The sequence below is a fragment of the Cygnus olor genome, chromosome 6, assembly GCF_009769625.2.
Source record: "Cygnus olor isolate bCygOlo1 chromosome 6, bCygOlo1.pri.v2, whole genome shotgun sequence".
Taxonomy (NCBI): Eukaryota; Metazoa; Chordata; class Aves; order Anseriformes; family Anatidae; genus Cygnus; species Cygnus olor.
The window spans coordinates 37,982,742-38,003,054 of NC_049174.1; the positions used below are offsets into that span (position 1 = coordinate 37,982,742).

At 39.0% G+C, this 20,313-nt stretch overlaps 1 protein-coding gene across 13 annotated transcripts in view; it reads left to right on the forward strand.

Annotated features, from left to right (window-relative positions):
• MBD5 (methyl-CpG binding domain protein 5) overlaps positions 1-20,313 on the forward strand; it is a 137,353-nt gene that overhangs the window by 82,983 nt on the left and 34,057 nt on the right. For 8 of the 13 annotated variants that reach the window (XM_040562119.1, XM_040562121.1, XM_040562122.1 and 5 more), the window contains 4 exons: positions 8,652-9,329; positions 13,644-13,746; positions 14,553-14,733; positions 17,960-20,098. In XM_040562119.1, the coding sequence (XP_040418053.1) occupies positions 9,217-9,329; positions 13,644-13,746; positions 14,553-14,733; positions 17,960-20,098 (2,536 nt within the window). In that variant the 5' untranslated portion in view covers positions 8,652-9,216. The remainder of the gene's footprint in view (positions 1-8,651; positions 9,330-13,643; positions 13,747-14,552; positions 14,734-17,959; positions 20,099-20,313) is intronic. The other 5 variants (XM_040562117.1, XM_040562114.1, XM_040562118.1 and 2 more) reach the window with 3 other exon arrangements.

Below are 20,313 nucleotides of genomic sequence, written 5' to 3' on the forward strand. Positions count from 1 at the left end.
AATATAAGGTTTTAATATTAGGGTGAGAAAGTGTATTTTTAAATTGAGTGGTGTAGTCATGAAACAGTTGACTCAGACTAGCGTATGTAGAAAAAGAAGCTATATAAGGAAAGGTCATGTATACAAATCTTCATAGAGATTCACTTAAAAATTATTAAGCTTATAATTAATGCACCTCTTGTATATCAATAAAGAAATATTTGTCACAATTTTCATGGAGCGAAAGCATTTAAAAGGATTAAAATCACCCACTACTTTTTTCTGTAAATATCCTTAAACTTCTGAGTGCTCTTTTAGAAAACAGAGGAAGTCTTTTAATACTGTCTATCTCATAAATAAAACAGTGGGGCCAAAGTCTCCAAATCCTTACACATTCAATTAGTATATCATTGAAAGACAGTGAGTAATAATCCACTAATGCTAGAAAGAGATTCATATATCAAATTGTACAGGTTTGTAGCACACCAGATTTCAGAGAGGCAGCCGAAGCTTTCAAGCGCTATTATGTTTATGCCAGATAATGCTGTAGTTTGCATTAAGGTGTCAGAGTAGCTGATTTTTATGCTATCATATTTTTTTAATATCTTAAGAGTATTTTCATGAGGGAAATTGCTGAGTAGAAATACATACTTCAGTAAACAATTTTAAAAATGGCATTTGGAGAAAAATTCCATGTGTCTAAAAATAGTGCAGTCATCTGACTTACTACTTGGAAACAAAAGCATAATTTACAGGTTTAATTTGCAATCCTACTATGTTCTGACATTTCTTGCAAGAAACTTGGTCTGAATTATTCAGATGATTTAAATATTGCTGTGTCCTGAACTTCAAGTGTCTAATACAAAGTAAGTTTATCTGGTTTATTGAAACCACTGCATTTAAGATATGGGAGTATAATTTTCATTTTTACCATTTATTGCTGTATTTTTGATGTCACATTGCACAGTTAATGGAGTTTGGGGCTAATCTAGATAATTATTGTGCCAACAGCTCAAAGCCTTTCACCATATTTTCAGCAATCATATTTTTTACCTTTTTTTTGACTGTAAATCTAAAAACAAATTGAATTTTGATGTTCAGGATTTGAAATGTTTATTTTTAAACAGATATATTTTTAATTAACTTTTTTTATAGATGCCCATTTTCCTAGTAAGCAGTAAATAAATAACATATAGCAAAGCTGTCAACTAGAACTGAACTTACATTTATTACCTACTTATTTTCTGATTTTATTTTAAATAGCCTAAGAATGTTCTGTATCAGATGTTCCTAAAATTCATGTAGTCTTCATTATAAAAACTGTTATAAAAATATATTTAATAACTTCAGATTATTTTGAATCCTGAAACATGGAGATTGAAAGAACAAGTTTGTTCTTTGTTGTTCATGTTCTCAGATCTCCTTTTGAAGTGATTTTAACTTTGGACAGGAACTTTAAATATTCGTAGCTCTATCATTTGATGATAATCAATGTGCTGCCATTAAAGCTTTGAGTTTGTTAGTTTTAAATTCCATATTGTTTTGTATGACAAATGAAAATGTCTGCAGTAGTAATTTTCTAATGAATGTGCATTATGTTAGTGAGAGAGATCCCGCTGTGACAGAGTGCATTTTTCTATTTTAATGTCCTATTTTGTTGTGGCATTTGGTCTTGAAAGGTCTGAATTCTCATTTGTAGACACATTTGAAGTCATATTTTTTCTTGTCTTGGGGCCTGTTATGCTTACCTTCCATGCTAGACTCTTCTAGAGCTTAATAGTTTGTAGGGAGCTAATAGAATGTCAGCCAGTGTAGAAAAATGTCTGCATTATAAGCATGAAAGATTCCAAAATACTAAAAACTGGAGAAGAATTGCATTGGCAAAATCAAAATATTATACAAACTCTGGCTTTTCTGTGGCAAGATAGGTTTGGAGACTGAAATTCTTATCCAAATAAAGCTCAAAAGGGACCCCAAAAAATGGTGTTCACAGTTGGAAAACCGATACATTAAGTGTGTGTGTGATGAAGAGAGAAGAAAAAGAAATGAAGAAGAGCTGTTCAGAAAAATAGTTCTGATAGTGTAATTTCTCTTTACATGATAGATTGCTTAGTCCTTTAAAATCCTCAGTTAGGAGCCATGCCGTGCAAGTCTTCCCTTTTACCTAATACTTTACCTGTTGCTTTACTTCAGAATATAGGGAAGTAGGTAGTTTGTGTGGGATAGCTAGAGCTTTACGTCTGCGCATTGAAACAAACCACGGGAAGTAAACGTATGAATTACTTTTCGTTCTCCCCAAAAAATAGTGAGTCTGGGTTCACTTTTTCTAGATTTGTACTTGCTGAAGCTGGACATGTTTTTCATTATACGAGTTCCTCTTCAGAGTGGCAAAATGGACTGCTGTAATAATATTTCTTCACTTTCTCAAATTAGCATATAGGTTAGTAATATTCTGCTTCGTGATATTCCGTAAGAAAGTTTTTGTTGGTGGTGGTGACGTGATATACTTCTCTACTGAATAACTGGGCTATTTTGTATCGCTCGTGTTCATACCCAATATTAGTTTTAATTTTAAAAATAAAAAAATCTGAATGCTTACATTATTTTGGCAGTAAAGTAGGGCTATCTTCCGTGCACCCAGTTTTGACCTCTTTCGCTTGTAAAGAAAGAAATTAATGTGGTGGAAGGCCTGAAAGCATTATGACTGCTGTATCTTTGTCTAGGCTCTATTAAGTGCCCATTGTATTTATTAAGTTCTTCTTGAGTAGGCAGAGCCGAGGTTTGAAAAGAAAATCGTTCTGTTGCCAGCCATCTTCTTTGATTGTCTTGTAGCTCGGTTTTGCTTTTTTGTTGAAACTCTTTCCGAGCTGCTATATACACGTGTAAGGCAGGGGAAGTCACTCCTCCTCGACAGGACCTGCTTTCTCCGTGCTTTCAGTGGAAGAGAAAGCCTCAGTTGCTCCCAGGTCTGGGAGTTACACAGACAGATGTGTTAAAAGGCAGATACACCTTGAGAACGTTTCAGGTTTTGTTATTACGCTTGCACTAAATAATGGGTGCTAAAAGAATTGTGCTCCTATCCAATTCAGCCCTTGCCTTGGACAACTGTAATGACACAGCTAACCCTCAAAAGTTGAGGATACGTTCCAGCTCAATGGACTTGCCATTTTCCCTTCGCTCTGAGCCCTGGCAGCAAGGATATCTCTCTGTGCAAGGGCTACAGCTTCTGGTTAGTTAACAGCATGCTGGTCCAAAATCCTCAGAAGAAAAAGGCTCATGTCACGTGCTGTTAATGATCAGCTGGAACCATGAACATAAGTCACGCTTTCTCCATGAGAACCCTTCCCCTATCCATGATACATCAGAAAATGGTTTTATTCCTGTAGATTCCTAGGTAGTAGGCATGAAGGGACTGCTTTGATCATCTACTCTGGCAGTGTAAGGAAGCAAATCTGGCAGGGCTGTGTGCATCCACATGCAGATCAGCAAGTCTGGTAAAGCTCGTTGACTGGGGATGCAAAGGCAAGTGCGGTGGCCTGGGCTTTGGAAGATATTTGCTATTTATGAGGGAATCCATCCAATTAGCTGTCATGTTCTAGAGTGGTTAAATTGGGGTCTTCCAAACCTAAAAAAAATTACAGCCTCAGCACTAGTATAAGCTAGGATTACATAAGCCTTGTTGCAGTACGTAATAAAGCTGTCCTTAAAGCTCAAATACTGTTCTACCAAAGGTAGTTGGATGGTATCAACAGATTGAGCACCAGGGCAATTTAAAATGTATCATTTCAATTAAGTCATTCTGTGCAGAACGATTTTCTGGTTGCTGCAATGGAACTGTATTTGTGAGTAAGATGAAGGTACCTTTCTCGAGTCAGAGGCCAGAATATTTCATGTGTACAGCAGTGTTATAGACCTACACACCAATACAAAAAGATAAGAGTGAAGGAAGAAAGGTTTCCTTTATACGTAAGGTACATTTGTTTGTTGAGTCACTCACACAAAAAATAGGGCTTCATAAAGTATTAAATTCTAATTAGCCAAGAGAAAGCTTCTTTTCAAAATGTAAAAACATTCTCAAAAAGTGATGAAACATTTGTACCTAATTAAATGACACAGGAGAATCCTAATGCCTTTGGTAGACTTAAACAGATTAGTAATTAGCAAATGATAACTAAATAAAACCTCATTTTAACTCTGCATAGTTTGAAAACAATGCTTTTTAAGAAGTTAAAAATTCCTGTTAGTTCTAAAACCCCAAGACTTTGATGTGAGGCATTTCCACTTCTGAATGCATTTTGTAGGTTTTTCTACAGACGGATAAAAAGGAAAGCCTAGGAAATGAGTTTGGTGCTTGTATTTATAAGCAGTATGTTTTGTGGATATTCTAAGTGTTTGCAAAACTTTATACCCCAAACCTGTCGTCACCCCATGAGCAAGCACTCGGTTTGGGCATCTCAGAGGTAGTCATTTATCAGGGACCTCTAAATAACCTTTCTCTGTAATATATGGAATTGTTAAGCTTGCTTAAAGGGTCATTTAAGAAAAAAGTTATGGAGCATTTTTTGCAATATTAGACTGTCAAAATTTGATTTACTGGTTTTACATCCACTTATTAATAAAGGAAATGTTATATTGGTATTCATATCATATGTGATAGATCTGAATCCAGGCTATTAGTATCTAATTTAAGTTTCCTTCACATTGTACTAAGTTTTCTATTTCACCACTTGACTAAAAAATTGTTAAACATTTTCAGCTGAGTGTGCAAAGAGGCTTGTTAAAACTCAACATGCTAAAAAGTGAAATAGTTGCATTAAAAACTGAAAACATACTTTTTGTGTATGAAAATTAAGGGGAAATTTTTCGTGGGGGAAGGGACTTAGGGGGCTGGAGTGGGGAAACAATTTGGTGTTATTTTACATAGTTCTCCAACAAAATATTTTTAAGCATATTGTAATGAAAGTGGACTGCAAAACAAACCTGAAAGGCATGTCTTGGCACACAGGAAAAAAGGAGTAATTGATTTAGATGTGGAAAGTTGTGCTCCTCGTGGTGAGATAACATGAGTTGTCTGGAGTTGTTACGAGATTACAGAGAAGAGGTATTTATTACATGGGTTGATGAAAATCAGCCCTTTGGATAGAATCCAGTGTCCAAAATACTTGGGATCTGCTCCAAAGTCCAAATACTTTCTAAACCAATCCGAAGTACTTCGGCTGGCGTACTTTGACAGTGAGAAGGAAAATGGTACCTCGAAGGAGACTGGTTTTCTGCAGCTGAGGTGGAAGACCAGCCTGGTAAGAAATGGAAAGGTGTGAGTAGGCAAAGGGATGCTCTGTTTGTCAGAACATTCCCAGCCGTGCTGATCCCTACTGGCATTAAAACGTCTGTTTTCAGTGACCGTGGTTTGCCCAGCCCTGTCGAGCAGTGCCACTGCCCTACGGCCGTGCTCTTACACTGCAGCTCCTTGTCTAGGCTGCCTCACGGTGTAAAATGAGCAACCAGAGCCAGTGGTAGGGTGAACAAGAGCCAGACCCAGGCTATTTTGAGTGACTCTCATCCTCTTTTTCACTGCCATCTTCCTTAGCTCCATTTCCTTTGGCTGATAACCAGCTGTCAGGAAAATGCGAAGGGTGTCTGTTAAATCAGATGCGGAGAGATGTGGATTAACTCGTTTGGCAGAAATCTGTGCTATGCTTAACTTTTCTTTTATTATATGCAGTTAAATAAAGTAATGTATGAGGGTTAGTGAAGGATTTCTCTACCAAGACATCAGTGGCAATCTCTTACTTTTGCTGTCTATACCTAATAGAAATATGCAGTGGTTACAATACGTACTTGATATTTCATCGCCAGTGGTTTGTGGAAATCCATTCAGAATTGTGAAGTAATCTCACTTCTGCAAGTGTTTTCATACGAATGCATAAAACCTGCCTCGTTGCTGATCAGCTGTGTGCTTCTGAGAAGCTTCCAGAGAGCCTTCGACTTCCTTTCTGTCATTCATTGCACGCAGCCACGCCGGTGGGTCCTCACGGAGCGCGACTTGGGTGTGCACGTGGTAAATTACCTGATAAAAGGTCAAACCTTGATGATGCAAATAGCTCTGTTCGCTGTTTTCTGCTTAGGGTGAGTGTGGTGTTTGGAGAATTTTTGTACCTGGGGGAAAATGGATAATCACACCTATGCTATGATTCGTTTTTTTTGTTGTACATCACTCGGGTCTTTGTGTTAGTTTGCAGTTTTTTAGTCTCAGGAAAAAGCCATACAAATAACAGGCTTTGACTGAAGGCATATGATTGAAGCAGCCATTTTATTTCAGTCCACTGTACTGAGTCAAAACATTCAAATATTTTCCACAGAAGCGGCAGTAATGTGAATTCTTTTGGTACGATTTCAAGCTACATGCAGTACAGAAAAAGGGGTTATCTGATTAGATGATGAGAAGTATTACGGTGGTGATAGAATGGGATGTTAGCTGATGCAGGGCGTTACAGAACCAGGAGTAATATAAGGTTACTTCAAAGTGTCTTTTGCTGCTTGTGCAAAAAAGGAATTGATGGCTATTATTTTCTCGTAATGGATCCGATGTAATTGCCCTAAATAGCAACGTGAGCCACAGTAAGAGTGGGCTAAGAGATTAGCAACCCTCTCTGCACTATGTGCTTCCAGTATTTTACATAGGTATTTTCTGACTTGGATTTTACTGTATTATAGAAAGTTAATTCTCGATAAAAACACAGGGAGATTATTTACCTATTTTAGCCTTACACAGGACCTGTGCTAGGATTGCCAATGCGCCATTCAGCAATAGTGCTGAAACGTAAATTCTGCCTTGTTTGTGGTGAAACATCCTCTGTTACTTCCTTAATCAGGATAAAACCAATCAGGTAGCCAAAGAAGAACTTCTAAACTGAAAACCTGACAGGACTCAAGACGCTTGAACTCTTGCCAGGGGCTTCCTGAATCCCATTTCTGTTGACCAGGTCCGAAGATCAAAGGATGTATTGTTCTCCTGTGAGAGAGAGCAAGGTGGTTTATGTGCCCTTCGCTCCGTCCTTCCCTACCTTGTACCTCCTCGCCTGTGCCCCATCCATGGGGAGCTCCGCTGCTGTGGAAGAGCTGCGGGGATTTGTCCAGTGCTTGCAGGGGGCAGAACGCCCTGCATCCATTGGGCATCTTAGGAAATATAACCTGGAAAAATGTGCCGTCTTTCCAACTCCAGGCTGTTAATCAGATCTTACCTCTGTAAACCTTTAATCATGTGTGCTTCTCATCCTCGCCTCAGTTTCAGACAGTTAGGGTGCTCCAGACCAAAGGAAAGTTGAAACAGGTCTCTGGAAAACGGTGCTGGGCTATGCAGGAACGCTTGGTCCTGAAGCAAATTGCAGTCTGTCTTTAGATTTCAGCGCCTTAGCCAGGGGGATATGTGAAGCTGGCTCCTTCCTACTCCACCTCAGTTTTGAAAATGTCTTTTTTTTATGTCACCTTCTGAAAGTTGCATTTATAAGTAGCACATCTAAAGTGCATGTACTGTGTTAAGTGTACTTAGGAGAATGTTTTCAAGGACCATATTTATGTCTCTGGAGCCTTCTTCTAGCGGTCTGGAAGGAAGGAGCTGCTGTTACACGTTGACGTAGCACGTTGTTGGTACTGTTGTTGCAGAAATTTTTTAGAATCCTCAGTCTTAATGCTCCACTTCTATCTCAGAAAATTTTTCTTATTAAAATCCATCAGGTCTATAGTAACATTTACTATGTTTTTAAATAGCAGCATAACATTAGTAGTAGGAAGAGGGGAGAATTGATGTACAATCCCAAATAAAACTCATTAACGTCGTTACTACAGTAGTCATCAATGCCATTTTATTTTTTGAGTTGTAGACATGGTTTTTATGACATTTTCTATTTAAATTGCAAATTCTGTGTATGTCTACCTTAATAAAACTTCCAGTCTTGAGAGTTAAGTCACATCTGGTCTATTTGAAAAACTGTTTGGTAGGATAACATAGTTTGTGTAATCCTGAACCACCTTAATGAAGATTTGCTCATACAGCAGAATAATACGGAGGGAAATTATTACGTATGGTACTCAAATATTTTCATAGGTATGCTGAGAGCAGTGCAGAAAAACCTGAAGATTCTGATACTAAAGTTAACAAATCCCTAGATGCTGACTTTTCCATCTTTATTATACAAGTTTTTTAAAGAAATTATTATTTTCATCTAGACTAAATGTAACATTTTTCCATTTTTATTGATATTATCAACGTTAATGCAGCTTCCTTCACATTAAATGCATTCGGTTTTATAAACAATTTTCAAAGGGCATTAATCGAGCTAGTCATCTGTTGATAATTTTGAATAGAAGCATATGTGAAACTACTCAGTTAAAAGATATCCCTTAATTCATTCAAACTGTACATTAACTATTTAATAACAGTTGCACTGTCTTGGCATTTAAGATGTAGTTCAGTTGCATTCACATATAAATAGAGTCTGCTAGCAGGATTGTATTTTTACTGTATGCCTTATTTTGATGGTTTCAGTGACATTTAAAATTTTGATTCTAAGCTCTTTAAATGGATGCAGCTGTATGCATCTTCATGAGTTACTGAGCTGGGCTGAAAGACTTCAGCAAATGGCTCATGTGTTTTCTATATCTGTATTTTTCAGGCTGTTTTATTGGAGCCAGGGAGTCATGAAAGAAACTCAAGAAGAGAACTTGGATAATGAACGGAAGATAAAAAGAAAACAAAAAGAATGTGGCATATAAAGGGTATAATACCTGGAGGTATTAGATCTGACTCATATTTATAAAAATGAGACGAGCTTTCACAAAATACAAGTTATCTTAGTCATCAAGCTTGGAGCCATGCTGTTGAACTAGAAATTCTCCTTTTCCCCATTCTCCTTTCTGACAGGTAACAAAGGATTGGTGAATTATGATTTTCCCAAGTTGGAAGCACTAATTTTTATCTATATAGTTCATCCTTATGAATATATAAGGAGTTAAACATTGCATATTTAATGTGGATTATAATGGGAAACTGACTCATTAACAAAAATGGCCACTTTTAAGGACCTGGTTTCAAACTGAGCTGGAGCCTCCCAATGCACTTTGTACAATTTGGGGAAAGGTGTACTGAATGGCCTTCTTTGGGAGGCCATGATGACATGTAGTAAAAGGATATCATCTTACTGTTGATATCTTTGAAGACTCATAAACAGAAACAGAAAAATGAATGGTGGAAAGGAGTGTGACGGAGGGGACACGGATGGAGGGCCACCAGCAGTGCAAGTTCCCGTTGGTTGGCAGCGACGGGTGGACCAAAGTGGAGTGCTCTATATCAGGTAAGTTTATCTCAAGTGATTACTGTCATTGTTTTCATTGCAGTTTTGCCACAACATGTGGTAAATTAGTAACTTGGCTAGTCTTCTGTACTCAAAGATTTCAGGGCCTTGTTCTTTTGGAAGAGCTAGACTTTTCTTTCTGATGATATTAGTGGAGTCCACTTGAGCTGTGCCATTTGCATGCCCATAACACATACTCTGTCATTACAAATCTAATATCGCTTGGTCTTGAAAATATGATATCCTTAATATACATTTTGCTTTAGGCATGAATAGTTCTTTATTACTTATTATTGTCATGTGGATTTTAAAGCTGAGCAGTAGCAGATTTAACCTTACTTAATGCCTTTATTATTCAAACCTTTTACAATGAAACTAGCCAGAGGATTCGTTATGTCACACCTAAGATGATGAGAAATCTCTCTCATTGCCTTTTCCTTGCACCAGCACTGGCTTTTTATAAGAACCTTTGCTGGTCAAGTTCAAAGCAGCGACCAGGCATGCAAATAATTCATGGCAGGTAAGATAGACTGGGACTTTCTTCTGTCAGCAGCAAGCCTTCGGCTCAGTTCATGCAGCAGCATGCAACTTTATCCTGACATTCAGTAACTCTTCTCTGTGGTCTCTTCTGCATTTTAGTTCCAGATCTCCATTATACTTTTCTGGTTTACTTACTCTATTTTGAAAGGAAGTTAAGTGGGGTAACTACCGAGTAGCTGTAGAAAACATCACTCTTTATATACCCTGTGAAGGTTCTGTGTTCATCACAGAACCGACTGACTGACTTCTGTAGATTCCTCCCATTTCTGGTGTAGAAAAAACAGGAATGAAAGCCTAAAACCAAAGTTTTAGGTATTTTATTTATTCTGTTAGCTTATTGGATTTATTTTTTTTTTGCTTCATCCTGGAACAGTCACAAAAAACGTATTGAAATTACTATTAAATGAGTGTGTTCAGATAAACATACTACAAATTAAATGTTATTGGAAAAAGACCAAAGTTAGCTTTAAGAAAATGTAGGTACATCAGGTTTACATTACGTGAATCTAAATGACTATCAATCTGTTACTTGCTTAATCTTATTCCACTATTCTGTGATTAAAATAACCACTTCTATACAACTTTTTATATATTAACAATACAAAATTCTTTAATGAGTCACAGCATACTCCAGTCTTACACTAAACCACCATAAAAGATCAAATGCATTCCAGGATTTCTTGTTTATATTCGCAATTAGCAGAATCAAACAAAGTCCGTGTCAGTGATACGCATGTCAAAGATAAATTGCCTTCCCCTTGTATTTCTCATTATAGCTATAATTTACTGAGCCTCTGCCTTAGTTAAGAATCAGTGAGAAAAAAGCAGTTGTTTGGTTTGTGTTTGGTTTTGTTTTGGTTCGTTTTGTTTTCCCTCTGTCATCCCTATCTGCAGGCATCAGGACATAAAATTCCTTGGTGTTTTTATATACCTACCTAATGATCCTACCTGTTTTTGAATTTGATTTTGTACAGCTGTAAGAAGCAGGCCATGAAGATTGTGCTGCTTCTTCGAGAGCATGTCTTACAAGTCATAAACTACTAAATTTTGGTATCTGACAATTATTTACTCTTCAGTCATTTTTTTATGTATGTTCTCTTTGTTCAGGAGGACTTTGATAATATTTCTGTCCTGAATTGCCGTATGCAAAACTTTGCTTTTTTTTTTTTCTAGTTGACTTGACTCTGTTAATCAAGTCTACCAGTTGTCTTTTTCAGCGTGGGGAAGCTGGTATTATTTCTGCCCTCTCTGTAAGTTTTGTCTATGCTGTTTTGTTTCTTCCCCTCCTTAATCCAGTGGTTGGTTTGCTGGTAGCCTTCTGTAAGTCATTCTACTTAATGGAAGGCTAGATGATGCACTTGATGTCATCCGTGTTCTTATTCGATGAAAGACATGGAGTAGGAAGTGTTGGGTAGAGGATGAGGACGGGTTGATTAGAGGATGAAGTCCTCTAATCCAGCCTCCTGCTGGATGTGCTGTGTGAGCAGCAGTCGGTCAGGTCAGCTGTTGGTCTCACCAGTTGCATCTTCAAGGGCTGAGTTTCCCCAGCCTCTCTGGATTAGCTGCTCTAGAGCTGCACGGCCCTTCTGAATGAGCACCCACCCTGAAAATATTCACAGCATTTACTGAGAGAAGGAGAGGCCAGACAATACTGACCCAAAAGCTATCCAAGGGAAAATTAGCGTATGTATTAAGCTTTGACGTGATTTAACTGGAATGGATGATTCCAGCTGAACAAGGACTTGTTCTATTTGTGCTTCCTTGTAAAGCATACATGCTGTTCCATCAACTGTCAACAGGTGCTCTGAATAAAATCCATTAATTGGTTTTATTACCTGGTGAAAGCACGGGGCTGAGTGATTTCTTAGTAAAACAGTGCCGCTGGTACCTGGATTTCTTCTTCGGGTTACTGTTTGTGAATACTCCGGTGGAATAAACTGAGAGAACTGTGCACAAAGGAACGTTACTAAAAACTGCTTTTTTCTAGAAACACAAAAAGAATGGATTCTAATGGTATAGCATTACTGGGAAATAACCAGTGGCCTTAGCGTCTGGATTAGCTGAGCTGCTGCACGTCAGTGGCTGCGCAGTGGTGTTTCCTCCCGAAGGCGATGCTCTCCTTACGCTTTGGATGCTCTCCTTACGCTTTCTGTGTGGCGCTGAGCTGAGCTGCTGTGCGATCCCCCTCTGAGGACGGCAGGAAAACTTCTCTGGTCCAGGCCAGGGGAGCACCGATGGGCAAAATTTTACAGGATCTTAGTTCTTGCTGCAAAATGGGACTTGTTTTCTTCTCTTTTTTTAACCAATAAAGTGGCATCCTAACTCCAGAGCATAATCCCAGAGGTGCCATTTAAAATGAGCTTTTTAAGCATCACAGAACTTTCCTTTAGCGATGTTGCACGTGGATGGGGTAGTACGGAGGAAACGTCAGCCTGTGTTCTCCTGCGGGAAGCTCTTACCTATCCAGCTGTGAACCTCGCCGGGGCAAGCATATGCCCCTGTGTGCGTACTCAGGGTGTGAAGGCTTGGCCCTCAGGCCTATAAGTCACTTTTCTCCACACCTCCACCATTATTTTTAGATTGCTTTTATCTTCAGAATGTCCCTGTTACACATATTCGACCTAACTGATTCTCCCTAAAATGACCGTTTCAGAGCAGGGCTGGCAAATGAGTTGCTTACTTAAACTGTTACCATAACTCTAAATGTCACTTGCAGATGTTGCTTTATAGCTGGCTTAGGCCTTGTAGTGCATAATTAGGTGTTTATACATGAGGTTTTAAGTACAAAAGTTCATCAGCGTTTGGAATTTTGACTCTTGGCTGTTTCCACATCCCAAACTATTCCACTCAAGTTGTTTTGGTTAAAATAAGGGCTTTTCACAGCTGCCATTAAGAAGCAGTGTTGGAGCCAGTCCTCACAAATTACTGTATTCTTTCCCTGATAAACAGTTTAGATGGCTACATAATAAAGGACCGTGTGGAAGTCAGAGGCTTGTGACATGAGAACTTTTTTCACCTTATGAATTAGTGATTTTGCCGTAATAACAGAAATTCCAGTGTCCTATTTTTGGATATGGAGATAATGATTTTCTGGTGGGAGTTAGAGAAGTCCGAGGGCCGTTTATCAGAGACTCTCCGGACTGGCTTCTTGGTGGAATGCTCACTTTCACTGAGGGTCGAAATTTTTGCTGAATAAACTAAATCGTTTGTGCACCTAACAGACCCAGCCACAACAGCTGTGTTACTGTTCCCCCTTTTCTCTCTGGGTTTTCTCACACTTCTTGAAACACGTTTGTCATGTTTTCTTGTTAAATCAGGTCCTAGTCCTAGCGACTACAGGTGACTGTCATGCCTCCATGGAACTGCAGGGATGGGATGGAAAGGGAGGAGGTCCATGGGGACTGCAGTCCGCCTGTGGGTTGCACTTTATGGGAGAGAAGCTGGAGAAAAATCATCTTAGTGTCGTTAGGCAGTAGTTAAGCTTTCAAGCAGGACTGTAATGTGAATAGTAAATACCAGTAATCTCAATTACTTCCTTTGCACTTGCCACATTTGTTTTTCTGTAGTAAAATCTTCTTTTAAAATCTTAATTATTTTTTACTGGTTTTGATGCATGTCATCTCAGTTCTTGACTAAAAGCAGGAAGTACTGTGAAACTAAATATGAAATCTTAGGTGCCTTATGTCAAACCCTGTCTATGTGAGCTGTTAGAATGGTTGATAGAAGTCCTGACCTATCAAATTGCTTGAATTTTTCATTTTTGTTTCTTTGCAGTCCCAGTGGGTCTTTATTATCCTGCTTGGAGCAGGTGAAGACTTACTTGCTGACTGATGGAACATGCAAGTGTGGCCTAGAATGTCCTCTTGTTCTTCCCAAGGTAAAGAAATCATAATTCTGGATTTCTGTGCTGTTTGGATTATGAATTTCTGCTCTGTCAGCTAATGACTTAATTTCTGTTCTCATCATCTATATAAAATGAGAGAAGTGCTATATGCCCAGAGATTGACCATAGAATGCAAACCATTAAATAGATCTCCTTTCTGCCTTCTCCCCGCATGGAAAAGATCTGGCTCAGTCTTTATAGTGGTTGAACATTTTCCTGTTAAACTGGCAACCTACCGTCAACAGCACTGTGTTGATGTGTGAGGCTCGTACATGATAGCTTCAGCAGGAGTTGGTTTATGGAAGACTCCTAACTAGCTGCTAGGGTTGGGTTGACCCTATGTATTTTAGAGTAAACATAAATGTATGTAGTTATAACAGGTACTTTTAAATGTAATTTTCATAATATTTCCAAGAGGTGTTGAATCACTATAACACCCTGAAAAACACAATTTTATCATCTGCATGCAAATTGTAACTCTTCTTTTCTTTCTAAACTCAAAGCCATCTCAACCACCCATAGTCCTTTTTCCCTTCCTCCCCTTTATACTGGGGGGTGTTAAAATTCTCTGTTGCTAAATGACAACTTCTATGGCTCTGATGGCTTAGTATAAATATATTTGCTCTTTTTTTATTTCAAAACATGCTGTAAAGGTATCTCCTGGACAATGTAGGACCTATCTAGCTGCTCTAAGGAACGGAGAAAAATTTAATTTCATGTAAAAAATTGTTGGTTTAGGTATATTTGGGGAGCCTGCTGGCTATAATCATTATTTTAAATGTTGGAATTTTTACTCTCAGGTCTTTAATTTTGATCCTGGAGCTGCTGTGAAGCAGAGGACTGCTGAAGATGTTAAAGCGGACGAAGATGTCACCAAACTATGCATACATAAAAGGAAAATTATTGCTGTGGCTACACTTCATAAAAGCATGGAAGCACCACATCCTTCACTAGTTCTAACCAGTCCTGGTGGTGGAACAAGTGAGTAAAATCATGCAGGATTATTTATTTAACTAATTTTGTATTTATAATTACTATACAAGAACACCCCCAAAATTCTTACCTATCTGTAATTGCAGTAGTAAACATTGAAGTTGAAAATGGAGGTAGTAATTACAAAGATATAGGTAGGTAGAAAATGAGTCTAAAAAGCAGGTCATCCCAGACTAAGAGCACGATTTTCTTGGAAAAGATATCAGATTGTTCTAGACAAAGAAAATACATTAGCTCTCATCTTTTGGAACTGTAGTAATATGTCTGATACTCTGTCACATGGGAAATTAGAGAAGCTGAATAAAGTGATTATAAAGGGATTAGAATGTGGCTAAGGACTTAGCTAAATGGGAAATTGTATTGCAAGGCAGAATATACAGCTAGAGAAGATCTCCACTGTAATTTCTCTAGGATTATTTGTTAGGACCAACCTGGATTAGCATTTTAATTATCCATATCAACAAAAATGAAGTAATTTGTTGATGGATGAAACTGATAGGTGCTATCAAAACACGAGAAGATCCAAATGTTGAAAAACTGGGGGATCACCTGGAGTGAAAGGAAAGGTATAGCAACAAATCCTGTTAATTGTAAGGTTATTCACCTGGGGACTAGTGAAAAAAGCTATTAGCTGTAAATTATTGAGAAAGAAGACCTAGATATACTAACTGATCAAAGATGCCTGTGGGCAGTACCAGATGGCAGTACGGTGCAGATCAATGTGATTCTAAGACAGAGAAGTACAAATGTCTTTGAATGCTTGCTGCCTTCCTGTGCTGCTGTTCTCGCTAGAGGCACTCAAACTGAAATAGAGCAGAGGCTCTTCTATTAAGCAAGTGCAAAACCTGTTTTATGAAAGTCATCTAAAAGCGCTTAGCTTGTTTAGCCCACCAAAATGGTGCCTGAAAGGAGATAGTCGCTGTCAATAAAGACATCAAGAGAATGGCCACCAGAAAGCGACTTAAACTAAAGGACAAAGTTATCACTGAAAGAAACAGATACAAAACCAGAGTTGCATAGAAAAGTAAAAATGAAAATCAGGTACTTTCTGAGGATTACAAGAAAAGGTTCTGAAGCAGTCTTACAAATCCAAGTAGTTAGGATGAAGGAGTGAAGTTACTTTTAAGATAGAGCTTTGTAAGTTTATGGTTATATACTGTGATGCCTACAACATCTGGGAAATGATTCTTGATATTCTGAGAGATCTTTGCATCCTTGCATTGCTGTAATAATGGTGGGCTAGTTGCTAAGCCCTCTGTGGCCTGAATAAAAGTGGAAAACTTTAAGGATATAAAAATAAATCATTTTAGTTATGTAGACAGTACTAAGATACCAGTGACGTTCATAGTACTGAGGTACTGTTGCACTTTGAGATTGCCTTATATGATTTTAAAACTTCAATTTTTTTTGCAATGTATATTTGTTTTAAGACTGAATAGTACAATTTCCCAAATTACTATGCATTTTCCTTATTATTTTTTATTATTCTTTATTATCTCTACTTAAATTACATTTCTTTTTTTTTGAAAAATAAAGGGCAAAATTAAGGAGGGGAAACATACATATTTAAGATATGAACGTACTCATTACATCTTCTCTATTGATCAGAATTTTGTCCATCAAGTGAAGAATAACACAATTGCCTTTGTAAACAGAATGTCATTTCAGTTGTGTGCACGTAAGTTTGTTCATATGCTTAGGTCAAGCATTAAATGTGAGGGTTCCTGTACATATTATGTTTTGTAGTTCAATCTTGAGATTTCTCCTCAGAATGAGACTTAAGTTATATTTTGAGAAAAGGAACGTGTTTGTTTCTGTCATGATGTAGCTGGTTGAGTAAATAGAATGAAGGCAGGACTTTCAGCGCCATTTGTCTCCTATGGCTAGAGAGAAGGAAAGAAGGGAACTGAGTTCTTGTGAGCAGGGGAATTTAAAGGTACCTCTGAATTCATTTGAACATGAAATGTAGCTCACTACTCAAGTTTAAGTTTGCATATTCAGAGGCTGCATGCCAAGAATGTATTCATTTTCCTTTGCTGAGCTCACACTGCAAACTGAATTACAAATTCCCAGAGCAGTAAAGCTGGCAGAAAGTCCATCAGACTTGGAGCTGCCTGTGAAGGGTATTCTGAAAATAAAATATTGAAAAAATATTTATTTCTTAAACAAAACTGATATTAGTGGGTAGAAAAGGAAAGTAATCTGGTGCATGTTGGAAGGTCTAGTCCCAACACAGTAATTTTTTCCATAGCATAGGGGTTCACACGTGCACATATAAATACCCTCAAAGGCTTTATCCTGAAAACAAATATAAAAGGTAAAGCCCATTCTTGAATTTAGTACTTGATACCAAATTAATTTTTTTGCAGAAGCTGCAGGAAAAGCCTTAATTCAGTGAAATATTGCAGGACATTATATAATGTGCTCACCTTTTTAGCAAAGCAGTTCCCAAGAAGAGATTAACTCAGAAGACTGACACGCGGTGCCTGCAGTGCCAGTGAGTGATGCAGAGCAGCAGGGACTCTGCACCCTGCCTAGCTCAGCCATGTCCTCTTAGATCTGTGCAATTAAGTGCTCTGCTGAATAGAAATCCAGGCCAAAGTTGTATGGCACAGTTCCCCATTCATCCTCATCAGGTACAACATTTGGGGCAGGACTTTTTGTCTGTAGGGCAAGGGGAAATTAGTCTAAACCCTTCTTGGACCTTGTTCCTCCTATACTCAATAGATGGTGCCAGAGGCTCCTGTTCCCTGCGATAGTTCTGCCAGCTCTTCTAGCTGGCGCTGTAGCTGAAGTGATGATGCTGGAGATTCAGGTGTAGGACACTGGAAATGATCGATGGTTAGAGAGAAGATTGAAAAGAGGGGGGAATAATAAAAATAAAATAACTTCAGGAATTGATGTTGTGGACAGATAGTGCTGAAATACATTTATGTGGCTAGCAAGCGTGCTTAAACCTAAGAAGCACAAGATCTAAAGATGTCCATATTTATGCAGGCTTTATATGGAAAATGGAGTTGTGGTCTGTGCAATTGCAGTATGCAGTAGGGTAGTGTGCACCATTCCAGAAACGGTTTGGTGATTTAGCCATTATTTCTGCTTAAGGAAAAGTTTAGCCAAAAGGCTTTTATGAATGTTTTCACACACAGTAGTTGTGCACTGAAATGTGTGATACCAGACTTCAAAATAGTAATTCTTGTGTTTCTAATACCAGGTGCAACTCCGGTAGTTCCTACTCGAGCAGCAACTCCGAGATCGATGAGGAATAAATCACATGAAGGAATTACAAATTCTGTGATGCCAGAATGTAAGACTCCTTTCAAGTTGATGATTGGGGCATCTAATGCCATGGGTAGGCTTTATGTGCAAGAAATGGCTGGAAGCCAGCAACAAGAACTTCATTCTGTCTATCCTAGGCAGAGATTGGGTAGTAATGAACTTGGACAGAAGTCTCCATATCGTGGCAGTCATGGTGGGATGCCCAGTCCAGCTTCATCAGGATCGCAGATATATGGAGATGGCTCAATCTCTCCTAGGACTGACCCACTTGGAAGCCCTGATGTTTTCACAAGGAACAATCCCAGTTTTCATGGAGCACCCAACTCAAGTCCTATTCACATGAACAGGACACCTCTGTCTCCACCATCAGTAATGCTACATGGTTCTCCCATACAGTCATCCTGTGCAATGGCTGGAAGGACTAATATACCTCTTTCCCCAACCTTGACCACAAAAAGCCCTGTAATGAAAAAAACCATGTGTAATTTTTCAACTGGTATGGAAATACCACGAGCAATGTTCCACCATAAACCACCCCAAGGTCCGCCCCCACCTCCTCCTCCACCTTCTTGTGCTCTTCAGAAAAAGCCATTAACATCAGAAAAGGATCCACTTGGCATACTTGACCCTATTCCTAGCAAACCAGTCAATCAGAATCCTGTTATCATTAACCCAACTACTTTCCATTCAAATGTCCACTCTCAGGTACCCGTGATGAATGTAAGCATGCCTCCTGCTGTCGTCCCTTTGCCAAGTAATCTTCCTTTGCCAACGGTAAAACCCGGTCACATGAACCATGGAAGTCACGTTCAAAGAGTTCAACATTCAGCTTCAACCTCCCTGTCTCCTTCGCCAGTGACGTCCCCCGTTCATATGATGGGATCCGGGATTGGAAGGATCGAGGCTTCTCCCCAAAGATCACGTTCTTCTTCCACGTCATCAGATCATGGAAATTTCCTGCTGCCTCCAGTAGGACCGCAGTCATCTTGTACTGGTATGAAAGTTCCTCCCCGGTCCCCAAGGTCAACAATAGGGTCACCAAGACCATCTATGCCATCTAGCCCTTCCACTAAGCACGATGGACTTAATCAATACAAGGACATCCCTAACCCATTAATTGCTGGAATGAGTAATGTATTAAATCCTCCAAACAATGCAGTTTTTCCTACTGCATCGGCTGGAAGCGGTTCTTTGAAGAGTCAGCCTGGTTTGCTGGGAATGCCTTTAAATCAGATCTTGAACCAGCACAATGCTGCCTCTTTTCCAGCAAGTAGTTTACTCTCAGCAGCAGCCAAAGCACAGCTAGCAAATCAAAATAAACTTGCTGGTAACAACAATAACAGCAGTAGCAATTCTGGACCTGTTGCCAGCGGTGGCAACAACGAAGGACATAGCACTTTAAATACCATGTTCCCTCCTGCTGCCAATGTGCTTCTACCAACGACTGAAGGGCAAAGTGGTCGAGCAGCACTGAGAGATAAGTTGATGTCTCAGCAAAAAGATCCTCTGAGAAAAAGAAAGCAGCCAACCACCACGGTGTTGAGTTTGCTGAGACAGTCTCAGTTGGAGAGTTCTGGAGTTTCCAAAGCTGGATCTGATTTGATAAGGAAGCAAAGTCAAAGCTCGTTTCCCATCAGCTCTATGTCCCAGTTACTTCAGTCCATGAGTTGTCAAAGCTCTCACATGAGCAGCAATAGTACCACCAGTTGTGGGAGCTCAAATACTGTTTTGCCTTGCTCTGGTAACCAGATGCATTTCGCAGACACCAGTATGAATTCTGGCGCTCTTCAGAACTCGCTGGCGCAGAGTTTACCGTTACGAGGGGAAGGTCTGCACTGCCAGAACACAAACACTAACTTTGTCCATGGTACTAGCCCAGGCACAGCCAACCATCTCGCAGGTTTAATAAATCAGATGCAGGCTAGCGGGAGCTGTGGGATGCTCAGTCAGTCAGGAATGGCTTTAGGAAATTCATTACATCCGAACCCACCTCAGTCAAGAATCCAGGCATCCTCCACTCCAGTGATACCAAACAGCATTGCTAGCAGCTGTAATCAAACAAGTCCTGAAGCAGGTATGTCTCCTTTTAAAAGGATCCCCCTATGTTTGACTGTTTGGAAATATATGATGACTGTTTTTAAATGGGTTCCTTTTACTTACCTACTTTCTAAATTTGAGTTTGCCAGTATGAAAAGTATGCCTATTTCCTGCTAATATCCAGATACTCAGAAATAAAACAAAGAAAAAAGAGCGGTAGCCTAAAATATATCTCCCTTTTTCCGAACAAAA